General features: G+C 36.7%; 1 protein-coding gene across 5 annotated transcripts in view; it reads right to left on the bottom strand.

The window, feature by feature from the left end:
* Positions 1 to 10,874, bottom strand: part of LOC127813213 (uncharacterized) — a 35,737-nt gene extending 24,863 nt beyond the window's left edge. For 2 of the 5 annotated variants that reach the window (XM_052354061.1, XM_052354064.1), the window contains exons 1-2: positions 10,445 to 10,874; positions 9,015 to 9,106 (exon numbers count right to left, since the gene is read on the bottom strand). In XM_052354061.1, the coding sequence (XP_052210021.1) occupies positions 9,015 to 9,106; positions 10,445 to 10,547 (195 nt within the window). In that variant the 5' untranslated portion in view covers positions 10,548 to 10,874. The remainder of the gene's footprint in view (positions 1 to 9,014; positions 9,107 to 10,444) is intronic. The other 3 variants (XM_052354062.1, XM_052354065.1, XM_052354063.1) reach the window with 3 other exon arrangements.
* Positions 10,875 to 15,814: the final 4,940 nt, after the last annotated feature.

Raw genomic sequence — 15,814 nt, 5'->3', positions numbered from 1 at the left:
AGAAGTAAAAGGCCACCTCTTAGATATGGATTTTCAAATCTAGTGTCATATGCACTAACTAATGCATCCAAAGTGGTAGGGGAGGAGCCTCTCACTTTTGAGGAGGTAGTATCATCAAAAGATGCAAAAATGTGGATAGAAGCCATGAAGTCTGAAATTGAATCTTTGAGGAAGAACCAAACATGGATACTGGTTGATAGGCCTCAAGGACAGCGAGTAGTAAGTTGTAAATGGCTCTATAAGATCAAGGAAGGGGCTGGGAGCAATCCAAAACCTAGGTACAAGGCTAGGTTAGTTGCTAAAGGGTTCACCCAAGTCCCAGGTATAGACTTCAATGAGGTTTTCCCACCAGTTGTGAGACACACCTCAATTAGGGTGTTGCTTGCTATAACAGCCCACTTAAACCTAAAATTAGAACAAATGGATGTTACCACAGCCTTTCTCCATGGAGACCTAGATGAGAGGATATTAATGGAGCAAATCTAGAGGAAAGGTGGAGCAGGTATGCTTGCTTAAGAAATCACTTTATGAGTTTAAGCAATCACCAAGACAATGGTATAAGAAATTTGACTTGATAATGTTAAACCAAGGGTATAGAAGAAGTTCCTATGATTGTTGTGTTTATTTTAAACATGTATCACCTGGTGTTTCAATCTACTTGCTTCTTTATGTGGATGACATGCTCACAGCAAGTCAATCTGAGCAAGAAATTCAGCAATTGAAGCTGAAATTGAAGTCAGAATTTGAGATGAAGGAGCTAGGGGAAGCAAAGAAAATTCTAGGGATAGAAATTTCCAGAAATAAATAGCAAAGAAAATTATACCTTTCTCAAAAATCCTATCTAGAAAAGCTAATTAAAAGGTTTGGAATGGCAGATGCAAAGGCAGTGAATGTGCCATTTGCCCAACATTTTAAACTATCCTCAAATCAATCTCCAAAAGATGAGGAAAATATAAAGGAAATGAATAATATTCCCTTCTCTCTAGTGTTGCGGGCAGTCTAATGTATAGCATGGTGTGCATAAGGCTTGATTTGGCTCACACAATGAGTATTGTGAGCAGATTCATGGCAAATCCAGGTAGAACACAATGGAATGCAGTTAAGTGGGTGTTTAGGTATGTGAAATGGACTAGCAAAATGGTTTTGTCCTATGGTGGAGCAAATATAGGAGAATCATCCAGCATCTTAGGATATTCGGATGCTAATTATGCTATTGATTTAAATGAAAGGAGATCCACAACTGGGTATGTATTTCAGTTGTGGAACTCTACTATTAGTTGGAAATCAAGCCTCCAACATGTGGTGGCTTTATCAACAACTGAGGCAGAGTATATAATAGTATCAAAGGCGATTAAAGAGGCTATGTGGCTGAAAGGCCTAGCCAATGAGCTCCTAGGGACTATAGTGCATGTTGTGGATGACATAAGTTGTCGGTAGCAAGCTGCAATTGTGCTCTTAGTTGCAGCTGATTATATTTGTTATAATTGTTGTAATGTTAGTGACGCAGCATGTAACGTGTGTGTAAAAAAAACACACTAAAATAAACCCTTGAAAGAACAAACTTCAATGGCCAAAGCTTGGCTTTCAAGAAAACGCAAAAACAATACTGTTTTGCTAAGAAAACCCAAATAGATTGCTGAAATTTGATTGATTAAAACTTGATTACAAACTCTAGATCCTAGGCATATTTATAGTATTTGGCTAATCCAAATCCATCTAATATTTGTAAACAAAATTCAACTAAAATCCTAATAGAAATAAATCCTAATCCAACATAAAGTAGGATCCTAAATCAAGTAGAAACATGAAACTTAAGAAGTATTAAAATAACATAAAGTAGAATCCTAAACCAAGTAGAATTCTAAAACTTAAGAAGTAATAAAATATTGTTCCGGGGTGGTCAGGTCTGCTTTGGGCCAGGTCTTGATTGGTGACCGCATCATTCACCTCCACTTGAGAAGAATTCGTCCTCGAATTATGATCTGGGTATGACAATTTAACGTCCGATAAATACAAAGAAAGATCAACAACATTGAATGTTTTGGAAATACCCATATGATTTGGCAAATCCACAACATAAGCATTATCATTGATCTTCTTTGTAATCTTGTAAGGACCATACTTCTTTGGCTTGAGCTTGTTCTGTTGTCCTGCAGGAATCCGTTCCTTCTTCAAGAATATCATGTCTTCATCTTCAACCGCAAATACTTTGTGCTTCCTATGCTTGTCAGTTGCTGCCTTGTACTTCTTATTCGCCTCGTGCAACTTTTGCTTGACATCTTCCTTAACTGCTTGAACGTGTTCGGCTAAGTCACTAGCTACAACACTGAAACCTGGTACCTTTGGCAATTTTACCAAATCCAATGCATGATTAGGAACTTTCATGTATACGATAGAGAATGGTGATCTTCCTATTGAGCTATGCACGGCGTTGTTGTAGGCAAATTCCGCTTGAGCTATGACTAGGTCCCATTGTCTTGGCTTATCTTTGCAAACACTGCGAATCAGATTTCCTAAGGTACGATTCACCACCTCTATCTATCCATCAATCTGGGGATGTGCTGTGCTGCTGAAATTCAAAGATGAATCGAACATTCTCCACAAGGTAATCCAGAAGTGACTCAAAAACCTTGTATCACGATCCAAAGTAATAGTTTTAAGGACTCCATGTAGTCTAACAATCTCCTTGAAAAACAGTTTGGCTGTAGCTACTGCATCTGTCGTCTTCTTACATGGGAGAAAGTGCACCATCTTGGAAAACCTATCAACCACTACAAAAATAGAATCCATACCTCGTTGGGTTCGCGGTAGACCCAACACAAAGTCCATAGACAAATCTGCCCAAATAGCATTGGGAACAGGCAATGGCATGTAGAAACTGGCATTAGAAGAGTGTCCCTTAGCTGTTTGACATATATAACACCTCGCCACAATAATAGAAACATCTCTCCTTGCTCTTGGCCAATAATACCTTCCCATAACAGCTTCAATAGTCTTGTCTCTGCCAAGATGCCCTGCTAAGCCACTACCATGCAAATCCTGAATAATTTTCTCACGAAAAGATGTGCAAGGGATGCACAATTGATTTCCCTTCATGAGAAACCCATCATGCACATAGAAATCTCCTGACGGTTGCTGAGACATGCATTGTTCCCACACATGTTTGAAATCCTCGTCTGTCGCATATAATTCTTTCAAGCACTCAAACCCAACAATCTCAACACTAAGGTTCTTGATCAAATCCACACTCCTACTCAAAGGGTCCGCCACTCAATTATGCTGTCCCGACTTATGCACAATTTTATATGGAAATTTATCAATAAAAGCAGACCATCTAGCATGCATATCACTCCTCAATTGCCTTTGGCTACTCAAGTACTTAAGAGCTTGGTGATCCGTGTAAAGAACAAATTCTTTGGCAATCAAGTAATGTTCCCATGTCTTAAGAGCCCTCACCACTGCATAAAACTCCTTATTGTAAGTAGACCACTTTCTTCTGGCTTCACACAACTTCTCACTGAAAAATGCAATCGGTCTCTTCTCTTGGGACAACACAACACCTATACCCACTCCACTCGCATCACACTCAACCTCAAACAATTTGTCAAAGCTTGGCAAAGCTAAGACAAGAGCGGTACATAATTTCTCTTTTATCAAGGTGAAACTTTGCTCTTGTTCTTCACCCCAATGGAACTTTCCTTTCTTTAAACACTCAGTAATTGGAGCCACAATACTATTAAAGTGTTTGATAAACCGCCTATAGAAAGTTGCTAACCCATGGAAACTTCGCACATCACTGACATTTTTAGGGGTTGGCCACTCTCTTATAGCTCGCACTTTTTCCTCATCTACCTTTACGCCCTATTTGCTTATAACAAAGCCCAAGAACAACAAGCTCTCACTCATAAAAGTACACTTCTTCAAATTAGCATAAAGTTTGTTTTCCCTCAAGACACTCAACACATCTCGAATATGCCCCTCATGCTCATTAATAGATTGTATATCAAAATATCATCGAAATACACCACAACGAATTTACCAATGAAAGGGCGTAATACTTGATTCATTAGTCTCATGAAAGTGCTTGGTGCATTGGTTAGTCCAAAGGGCATGACTAACCACTCAAACAACCCATCTCTCGTCTTGAAAGCTGTCTTCCACTCATCTCCAGGTCGAATTATGATTTGATGATAACCACTTCTAAGATCAATTTTGATAAAAATCACAGCCCCATCAAGTTGATCAAGCATGTCGTCGAGCCTAGGAATTGAAAATTTGTACCCAATAGTAATTTTGTTGATGGCTCTATTGTCAACACACATCATCCAACTCCCATCTTTCTTTGGTGTCAATAATGCTGGCAATGCACATGGACTCATGCTAGTCTGAATGTGCCATTTTCTCAACAATTCCTCTACCTACTCACGCAAAATCTCATTCTCCCTAGGACTCATCCTGTAGTGTGGTAGGTTAGGCAAGCTAGCACCAGGAACCAAGTCAATGTGGTGTTGAATATCTCTCATAGGAGGTAGCTCATTAGGCAACTCCTCAGGAATCACATCATGAAATTCCTCCAACAATCCCTGCACCTCCACTGGAATTTGATTCACCTTCAGTGGCTCACTCACACTCTCTCCCTTGATAACCAATAAGTGAACCTCTCGAGTATCCTTACACTCCCTCACAAACTCAGTGTGTTTATGTGTAATAGTAAGAAAATTTCGCCTCTCCACTTTAGAAGCTTTGGTTTGATTCTTTTCCACTATGGGTAACAAAGTATAATGCACACCTTCTTTTTCAAGCTGATATGTGTTCTTCCTACCCGAGTGCTTAGCATCCACATCAAATTGCCAAGGCCTCCCAAATAAAATATGGCAAGCATCCATATCAACAATATCACAATAGACTTCGTCGAAGTACTTACTAATAGAGAAAGGTACCTTGTAGCGTTCATCCACATGTATGCCACCAACTTCTTTGATCCATCCAATCATGTAAGGGCTTGGATGTTTTTCAGGAGTTAACTGCATCTTTGCCACCACATCTCTTCCTATGATGTTCTCCTGACTTCCACTATCAATAATCAACTCAAAGATTTTTCCTTTCACCGTACACCTCGTGCGAAAAAGCTTATGCCGTTGAGTAGTATCTTCATTCTTTTGAGATAGCTTTAACTTTCTCACTACACAGGTATATTCCCCATGTCCATAATCTTCTTCGTCATCCTCCCCATCAGGCTCGCAATATACTTCCTCTTCAGCAACATCTTCCTCTTCCCTTTCTACAATGTTAACTGTTTTTCTCCTCGGGCAATCACTAGATCGATGCCCAACCTCATTGCACTTGAAACATTTTAAAAGAATAGGCTTTGCATAAGGATTAGGGGATTTTGGAAGATTAGAAGTAGTACCTCGAATGTTTCCCCCCGTTGTAGCCTTATTAAGGTTGACTGTATGGGGTGCATTGGAGAGTTGTGCTCCCTGAACCGACTTGCCTTTATCAAAAGCTGCTTGTTTATTTTCATTCCCACTATACCGACGATAGTTGTCATTACAAGCTCTCTCACTCAACATTAACTTAACCTTTAAAGCTAAGTTCCTTGCTTCTTGCACACTCAGAACTATCTGAACCCCAATTTTATCACGAATAGCAGGCTTCAATCCATTCAAGTAACGAGCTGCTTGTTGATTATCACTTTCTGACAATTGGTTTCTCTCCGCCAATCGCAGAAACTCAGAGGTATATTCATTCACACTCTTCATTCCCTATGCACATCTTTGATAAGCTTCAAACATATATTATTCATAGTCAGGGGGTAAAAACCTACCTCTTAACAGCTGCTTCATTCGTCTCCATGTCTGAACTAGCTGTCGGCCTTCCTTCAATCTCGTTTCTCTTAATCGCTCCCACCAAACAGATGCACCGCCCTTCAACCTGTAAGCCACTAACTTTACTTGTCATTCATCTGGGATCTCCATATATTCGAAAAAACGGTCAACCTCAATGATCCAATCCAGGAATCCCTCAATATCAAGATCTCCACTAAAGATAGGAATAACAACTTTTAGTTTATACTCATCATTGCCCCAATGGTTGTGCTGATGCGCATTCCTCCTAACCCCTCTACCACTAGGGTTAGCTATTGCTCGACCAAAATCATCATCTTCATCACTATCTTCAATCACTGGTCTTCTAGGATTAACAAGGACATGATTAATGGGTGGCCTTCCCGCTCCGGCTTGATTCACCCCATTATTCAGGTTCCTGTCATCATCAACTCGTAGTAAGGTGCCCAGTTGGTTGCTAAGTTGCTCCAATCGTTGCTGGATAGTACGAGTTACTTCCCGCTGTTCTTCGATTGCTTTCCAAACTGCGAACAACCCCTGATCACCGTCACGAGGCTAGTTGCTACCATTACCTTCAAGATTGGCCATCTGATTGGTTGATTAACCGCTCTGATACCACCTGACGCTGCGTGTAGCACGTGTGTAAAAAAACACACCAAAATAAACCCTTGAAAGAACAAACTCTAATGGTCGAAGCTTGGCTTTCAAGAAAATGCAAAAATAAGACTGTTTTGCTAAGAAAACCCAAATAGGTTGCTGAAATTTGATTGATTAAAACTTGATTACAAACTCTAGATCCTAGGCATATTTATAATATTTGGCTAATCCAAATCCATCTAATATTTGTAAACAAAATCCAACTAAAATCCTAATAGAAATAAATCCTAATCCAACATGAAGTAGGATCCTAAATCAAGTAGAAACATGAAACTTAAGAAGTATTAAAATAACATAAAGTAGAATCCTAAACCAAATAGAATTCTAAAACTTAAGAAGTATTAAAATAACATAAAGTAGAATCCTAAACCAAATAGAATTCTAAAACTTAAGAAGTATTAAAATATTGTTCCAGCGTGGACGGGTCAGCTTTGGGCCGGGTCTTGATTGATGACCGCATCAGTTAGTTAGGCGGTTAGGCAGGTCATAACTTGTATATATATAAGGATCAATTAGTTCTCTTGAGATATTGATTTTCATTTTATTCATTCATTTCAATAACATTTTCTGAGGTATTTTTATCTCTGGTTTTGTCTTCTTTCCGACTGTGAAGCTCTTGCTTCACATGCCACTTTGATGTGTGATAGTCAAAGTGCCATACATTTATCCAAGAACCAGGCTCACCATGAAAGGACGAAGCATATAGTTATTCGTCACCATTTTATTAGGGAAATATTGGATAAAAGGAAATTTTTCTAATAAAGGTTGTAGGTGATGATAATGTTGCAAATATCTTCACAAAAGCAGTTCCTATGGCAAAGCTGAAGTATTGTTTGAAGTTGCTTCAGATGATTGAAGAGGCTAGATAAGAAAATCAGGTCAAGAATGGTTTGAATGCAGGTGGCTATCTTGGAGCAGTCAAATCCTAAGCAAATGGTGGAGATTTTGTTAAAGTTTTTGCCTAAGGATTAGACTTATGGTCACTGGAGAGAAAGGTCGAAGAGAAGAAATATATTAAAGCTTCTAGAAGATCGGTAGTTAGGGATTGTAACAGTAATCACCACGTGTACAAGACAGTTACCAAGGTTAGTGTCCTTGTAATTCTTGCCCTCTATAGTCTATAAATAGAGAGTCTGAGGGGTCTCATTCTCTCCCAATCAGTTTTCATTTCTATCTTGAGAAAGAGTATATGCTGTGTATGTGCGAGAGAGGAAAGTATTCATTGCTTTGTAATCTTCGGGTAGGGTAGCTTGGTCATAGGGCTGTGTGTGTGTGAAATTAGTGCATTTAATCTTGGTTTTCCAGTTTCAAGATAGTGAAGAATGAGATCATCCCAATTTGGATGTAGGTTCTCCATTAGGAGTTCCAAACCAGGATAAAATCGCTTGTCCTATGTGTGGGTATTTTGTTTGTGATGTTTCTTGTATCCTACTTTCTGTCCTATTCGTGTGTGAGAGGTTGTATCTGACTTGAGGGAGATTAGAGTGTGAGTGTGGACGGGAATTGTCACAACATAATATTTTCATAAAATTCAATAAATCAAAAAATGCAAGAGATAGTGTGATTTTTTTTGAAGGAAAGAGATTCGTTGATATGGGTGTGCTGTTGTTGAATTTTCTTGGATTAGTTTTGCTGAAACTCTTCTAGGTGGATGATCAGTTGAAAACAATACTACGATGTTGGAAGGAGATGAATAAGTCTTTGATGGTTTTGTGTTGATGTGGTATTATGTTAGTTGTGGTAGATCAAAGTATGCAATTTACTGCAAATCGATTGTGAACTGAGATTGCTGATGAGTGTTGCAGTGGCAACATGGATTCAATGAAATTTGTTTTGATACCAAAACTAATGCGGGACAGAGAGAATTGCAGAGAATAGAAAAGAAAGGAAAATCTAAGAAGAAGATCAGGAGAGGAGAGAGAATAAATATGGGGAGAAGAAGTAGAGAGAGTAATCAACTTTTATTCAAAATCAACCCTCTTGTTTACATCACCAATGTCCATTTATAGGCTAAAGTCCAAACAAAAAGATAAAATTACAACATCCAAACAGAAGTATTAAAAAAATAAAAGCTACTTAATCTAAGTCACAAGATTAAAAGAAAACCTAAATTCTAATACCAAAGGATTAAAATAATTCAGATTTCCATCACTTGGTTTCAACAATCAGGCTTGCTCGATGAGCTCATGATAGAGTTTAAAACCAATACATGGTAGAAGTTCTTCCATTGATAAATAGGTAAGAGAATGATGATGGTAGTTAGATCTAGATCTATGAGAGAGAGAGAAAAACAAATAGCAGAATAAAAACGAAACTGAACATATTAGTTGATAGCATTAAATATCTCAGAATCATTTGCATTCCTGAAAAGACCCCATTGCCATGCCCTGGCACATAAAAATAATAATGAGATAAATATATAGCATCCTATTTATGATTACCATAGATGTGAAAACCTAGAACTATAAATCATAATTTATTAAACAAGAACAAAAAACAAAGAAAGGATATCTGAACTACCAAGTGTGTACATTTGGGATGCAAATTGGGAGTGTACCGGCCGCCCAATCTCTCAGTTGCATCCTTGATTTGTTCCCTTACCACTGTAAATAAAGGCAGGAAATAGAAGTGTGACTAGCTGCAAAGTTAACTACTTGAATAGAAAAATGAGAATTAATATGTACGAGGAGAACAAGTAGTTGAAGCAAGAAATTGGAGTTAAATCGCACCATCCTCAACTTTCCACAATAAAAGCTTATGTTGTTATCCTATGCTACTTTAATCTAAGATTTGTTGAGGGAAAAGAAGGGGGGGAAAGGAATTGCTTCTACTTGTTTATCCATTCCATGGCTAATCTGTTGAGAGTAAAAATAGTAATATAAAATATAAAATTACCTCTCTATCAAATAGCTTAAGCTTTTAGATAAGATGGTGATTAACAATTTAATATGGTATCAAAGCAAACAAAACTCCTGATTTCAAATCTCTTTGCTGATCCAATATTTAAAATTGTTGCATTTGTTTGGACCAATTATGTAGTGAAAGCCTAGTGCCTTGGCCACACATGAGGGGGCATGTTGGGAGTAAAAATGATAATATAAAAGATAAAGTTAACCCTGTATCTAGCAATTTAAGCATTTAGATGGGATAATGGTTAACAATTTCACATAATCCAACTAAGAAAAGCCTATTATTTTCTTCATATTTTCTTATCCCAACCAAACCCTAGATCCATGGAAGAGTTACTTTCATAAGAATATAGCATATATAGGTAGAACAAAGCCATTGGGGAAACAAGAAAGAAAATTCTTATTTTCCTTCTCTATGTCTCATTGAGTCTAGTGTTCGACCCATCTGACATTTTATTCAAACCTACAAGGTTTTCCATTATTTTCTTCAGGTTTGAAGTTGAATCTCTCCCATGACTTCTTATCAACCAATTTACAACCATACAAGATTGATGTGGCTAGGTGCTCTTAGAACAAGAAGGCAAGATGTAGAATTGGACTATGTTGTTATGGATCAACATATGTAACTCACAAAAACAAAAATGAACTATGATATTAGGTTTCTTGTATTGCAATATTCCCTTGAACGACTGACCATAAATAAAAGGATACGTAAAACGGGTAGCATAGAGTTGAAGTCCTGAAGATGACTATAAGGTTGTTTTTGATAAAGAAATTTCAAATGATGTCATTTAAAATGCTTGAATTTCAAATTCTGTTATTTGAAATGACATCTACAAGTTCTTCTATTTTTTTGGCCCAAATTTAGGGTGGATTTGGACCCAAATTCAAATTCTTCCAACATTAACATATCCAATCAACGAATTTGAAAGTTGAAATAACTAAATAAAAGAGTGAAATCACCCTATCCAAATTGCACCCTAATGAAGGAACAAAGCGGATGCTATTTCGTTCGGATGGAAGTATTCATACCTTTGGATAGTCCGGTAACGCATATAACAAGACCGGAAAAGGGACCGGCCGGTGGAGCCACCGCCAATTCGGACACAACGGAGGAGGATTTGGCCGGTGACATAGGCTCCAACCCAAACGACTCTGAATGAAGACGAAGAAGAAGAAATGCGCCTGTACTGTGCCTACTCGAGCACAGAGAGTTAGATGAATGAAACAAATCGGGAGTGAAAAGCGTCTGAAAGAGCAGCAATGCGAGGAATTATAGAAGTTGAACTCAAATCTCACACTGTTAAGATGAAATCAACGACTAAAATCTTTAAGTATTAAGAATTGCTGGCAGTGTGCGTACTGAATCTATTGATGAGAGTGAGTCTCTCTCTCCCAGTTCAAAATTTTCATGTGAGATTGATGATCGGAAGCGGAGGGTAGGAAAGTTTCTCTCTCCCAATTCAAAACCAGAATCCCTCTTCAATCAGTTACTTTCGATAAATTACTCCAACGTATCAAGATTTGCTAAAAAGCCATATAACACCCCTCATATTCTGAAAACTGCGTGAAGTTCCCTTCTATTGGACTATTTAAGCCGTGAATTTTTTTTTTTTTTGGCAGTAAATAACTATAATACGTCATGGGTTTTGCCGACTGTACTTGTTAAGGTGTATTTTATTTATTATTTAAATATTTGTATTAATTATAAAAATATTTAAATATTAAAAACAAAATATGTTAAATGCATATTAATGAGTGTCTTAGGAGAGTGTATTAGTAAAACTCAAACAATTTGCAATTAATGAGAATAAATAAATAAAATATGTCACAATTGATAAAGAAAAAATAAGATGAGTGAACAATGAAAAAAAAAAATCACAACTTGTTTCAAATAAATAGGGATCATATTTTTTATCTCATGTTGTAACCTTCAAAGATATTTTTTGAACCATAATGATTTGAAATTATCTCTAAACGAGGCATTCAATCTCTTCAAATATTTTTAGAAACAAATTATTCAAATCATAAAAAATTTAGAAACAATTTATCCTTTTTCTAATTTGTTAAGCATAATTATGGCATATCATGCTTATAAGGTTAATCCCAAGTTTTGGACTACTAGTTATTGGCTAAATTCACGCTTACCCTTATAGAATATCTTACAATTGAGATTCAATTTAGTCAAATAAAACATGTACCATTAACAAATCCTAACATACAAATACAACAATCTCAACTTTTGTTTGAAAATTTGAAATAAAAATATTTTTTAACATAAATTAAATAGATATAAGCATTCAATAAATATTTGTTGTTCATTGACGATTGAGATAAATATTAAGAATTGTATGAGTATTGCTCCAAGGCATATGTCAAGTGGTTGGCTTGTGATAAATTAGAATTCACATCAGTAGATTGTGGGTTCGATTTCTTACTCTGCGCAATGAGACAAAATCTCCACCTACTATTTATAATTTATCTTTTTTGTCAAAATCAAGAATACGAGCTGCAAGGGACCGCACAAATACGATAATCCCAATAATGGTATGGGTATTGATAGTGGGGTCTTAAAATATTACTACCATAGTGTGGTAATGAATTATTATCTACTCTATTTTCTCTTTCATTTGATATATTTGGCAAAATATATCATTTAAACCAACCATTATTAACTACATATCACTATCAGTCAACCCAAACCCTTGAAGGGTTTGTGTTGGGCTCAAGCCAATCAAGTAGATTAGGTCACATGATTAGTCTTTCGGGCTCAACGTTTGAAATTTTTTTGAAAAATTAAAATATATATATTTTGTTTGACAATACAATAAATGCTTGTTTGTCACCATGAAATAATTGGCCAATTTTATTTTATTTATTCCTTTAGTATTTAGTAAATACAAACTATATATATGTAGCGTCCGAAATTTTGGAAATAAATAATAATTACTAATTTCGACGTTTCAGAGTGATTGATGACTTATGGAATATTTGTGAGTTAAAGAAATTTAAATGAGGATATTAAATTTATTGTATTCTTAAATAGGGAAGTGATCGGAAGTTTGTAGAATTTTAGGATTTAGATTATTAAGTGATTAAGATAAATAAAATATTATAGCAATTAATATATTTGTATATAATATAAAATAATTAAATAATTAAATAAAGGAATGAAAGTAATTTGGAAGGAAGCACACGTAATTATATGTGAAGTAAAATATAATCTTAAGTTAATATATTATATTACATAATATATATAAGTATGGAATGCTTGAGATAGCATATATATATATATGTAGTATAGTGTGTGTGTGTGGGACGTGTGGCGCGCTAGCAGCATGCGCTGCCTTTAATTCTTTTCCCAACTTGTGTTTTCCTTATTTTTATGCAAAATGGTCAATCAAAATGGCTTAAATGTGGCTGAAATTGGTTCAAAAGTCAAGAGGTTGTGAGAGAATTAAATGAGATTTGATAGCTTAAATGATGGCCATTGGGGTTGGGGAAAAGCTTAGTGGTGAAGGTGCTCTGAGGAGTATAAATAGGGATACAAATTTGCTAAAGAAAACTTGGAGAAGAGGGAGTTCGCGAGTAGCAAAGGGAAAGGAAGGAGAAAAGAATTGGGGAAGCACACGGCGGCTACAAAATGGAAGAGAAGTGAGAAAATTAAGGAGTTTTTAAGATTATTCGGTATTTAAAATATTTTGGTAAGTGAGTTAAATTACTAAAGGTGTTATACATTTAAATCATGAATTTTTCACAGCTAAATTATGTGAATTACGCAGTTAGATTTAATTAATTTAAGTCACAACTCTATTAATTGCAGCAAAACGTTTTACTTCGTATCGGGAGAGTAGAAAAGTCAAGAATCAACCTCTTACAGGCAAGCTCCTAACCTTCTCCTCGCGCTATTTATTTCCCGTGAAAGTCTTTGAGGTTTCTTGTACTCTAAACCCTCCCTCACCATGACTCGGTTCTACGCATAAATAATAATAATCTGCGTAGTAACCATTTTATGACTTTTATATTATTAATGAGTTTATTGTTAATGGGATAAGCTAAGTAAAGGATGTCATGGCGTATTTTATTTCGATCGTCACGAAGTTTCGTATCGCTCCACTTTCCTTGGGAATGATGCCAAACCCACGGGGGCTAGGTTCTTAGAAAATAATATGATATTGTGGAAAGATGTTAAAAGTTTATTATGTAAGTTGAGATGGTTTTCTGCGAATGAGAAGGAAATGAGAATGGTATCATGATGCTATATGGTTATGTACATGAAAAGTTATGGAGAGATGTTGTGTGATGTGAAGTTTAGAGAATATAAAGTTAATAGTGTCAGTAAGTGTGTCTAAGGGTATGGGTACAAAGCCACTGACTGTCGACCGTGGGTCGTGACAGTTGATGGCTGGATGTATGGGCACCAGTCATCGGTTGTTACGATAAGCGCTAGACAGCCAGAAGAGCTGGTACTCCAGATTCCCGCATTGGTTTGTGCATATCATGATGTGTGTGCTACAAGGGGCTGGGTTGCATTCACTTGGGATCATGTTTTGTGTGTGACGGGATGTGTGAACATTTGCATGACCCGGTTGGTCTAAGAGCCAATTTGGGTATCCTAGATGAGCATATGCATTTAGAGCATATCGCATGTGTGAATTCTTATGTGTGGGCGTAGCAGGGCCTGATGCTTGGTTTATGGGGGTCTTGTCGTCACGTTTATGTTACAGAAACCCTTGCATTTCTTATGTGTTGCATTGCATGGTTCTAATGTTACTGTTATTCTGGACGGGAGTACCGTGCCAGGTGTCGGGAGTACCGACTCATGTGAGCTTCGGCTCAGCTTAGATATTAGCTCGGGGTTGGCCCGAGGGAAGACCAAGATCGCGGAAGTATATGATTATGTGATGTATGACATGATGAACACATGAGAATATGATGGGTATCAGGAAAAGTATGTAACAAGTATCAGGAAAAGACAAATGTTGAATGTCAGGAAAAGCCGACCATGTCAGGAAAAGGCTAGTCTAAGAGAATGATGATATGGTAGCCTATGTTAGGCTACAATAGGTTTGTATGTGGGACTCGGGTGCCAATGTTTGACTTATGTGGGCCCCCTGGTTCCTTATGTGCAGTTAATTTTATGTTATGCATGTAGAAGTAAGGTACGTATAGCTCATGACATGGCGTGATTGCATTGGCATGAATTGCATGGGGTGTTATGGGAAGAGTCCTATCCTAAACCCTCAGCCTTTCTTTCATGAGCTTGCTGAGTCTCGCGACTCATGTTGTTTTATATCATTCCAGGTACATTCATCGGGGTTTGGGTCCAGACCGGCGTGTCATGATAGCAAGTACAGAGCTCTCCCAAATCTAGATCTTGGGTGTCGTGTGTCTGGATGAAAGTAATGCTTTATGTTTGTGAGATGGAGGCATGTTATGTAAGCCCAGGTGGGCCCAAGTGATGAAAGGTTTGTAAAGACGATTATAAGATGTATAATTAAAGAAAAATTATGATTTTAATAGGGATTGTGTGTGAGTTGTAGACGCGTCATTGTTCGATATCATTTAAATAATGACCTTCTCACGGATCCTCTATCCGCGGTAGGAGCTCTGAGAGGCAGGCCGTTACAATATATATAATAATGCATATTTGCTAGTTATTTCATGGGAAGGATTAGGGGTGTTTGCAGTGCGGTTTGGCCGGTCTGAATCATTTTTAGCACGTCAAACCGTTAGTGCGATTTTTCAACCAAACCAGACCGCGGTTTGAAATGCTACTTAAAATCACTAAAAAATATATTTAAAAATGGTAAATAAAGATACAAATATTGGTAAATAAAGACAATTAAATGTAAATAAATAGGAGCAAAAAATAAAGACAAAATAGTGTAAAAAATAAATAGGATAGGAATGTCAATTATTAGATTTTTATAATAATAATTTTTTTTATAATTTTCTTGGGCGATTCGATTTAAAACCGAACTGCCAACTGTCCAAACCGCAAACCACGTGGTTTGGACAGAATTCAAACCGTTTTCGAGCGCAAAAAAAAAAATCGATCGGTTCGATTTGGTTCGGTTCGGTTTGGCCAGTTTCTGCCGTGCACCGATTTTTTTAAACACCCCTAAAAAGGATGTGTTAATTTTGAAATATGTATTTTTAAGACAAAATTGTCAATTCCATCACCAATCAATACTTGAGTATCTTCGTGCATATATTGTTCGTCAAAATAACATTTGTTAATCAAGATATGGACAAAACCGACTCAATGGGTAGGCTGGTGAGGCATGTGTCTAGGGCTCCCAATTTCTTAAGCCTAATAAATAATTATTTTAATTTTATTATTAAATTTAAATTAATAAAATTTTTATTTTTTATTAAGGGGTTGGAGCCCCTAAATTA

The sequence above is a fragment of the Diospyros lotus genome, chromosome 11 (assembly GCF_014633365.1).
Source record: "Diospyros lotus cultivar Yz01 chromosome 11, ASM1463336v1, whole genome shotgun sequence".
Taxonomy (NCBI): Eukaryota; Viridiplantae; Streptophyta; class Magnoliopsida; order Ericales; family Ebenaceae; genus Diospyros; species Diospyros lotus.
This window is presented reverse-complemented; position numbering and strand designations above follow the sequence as displayed.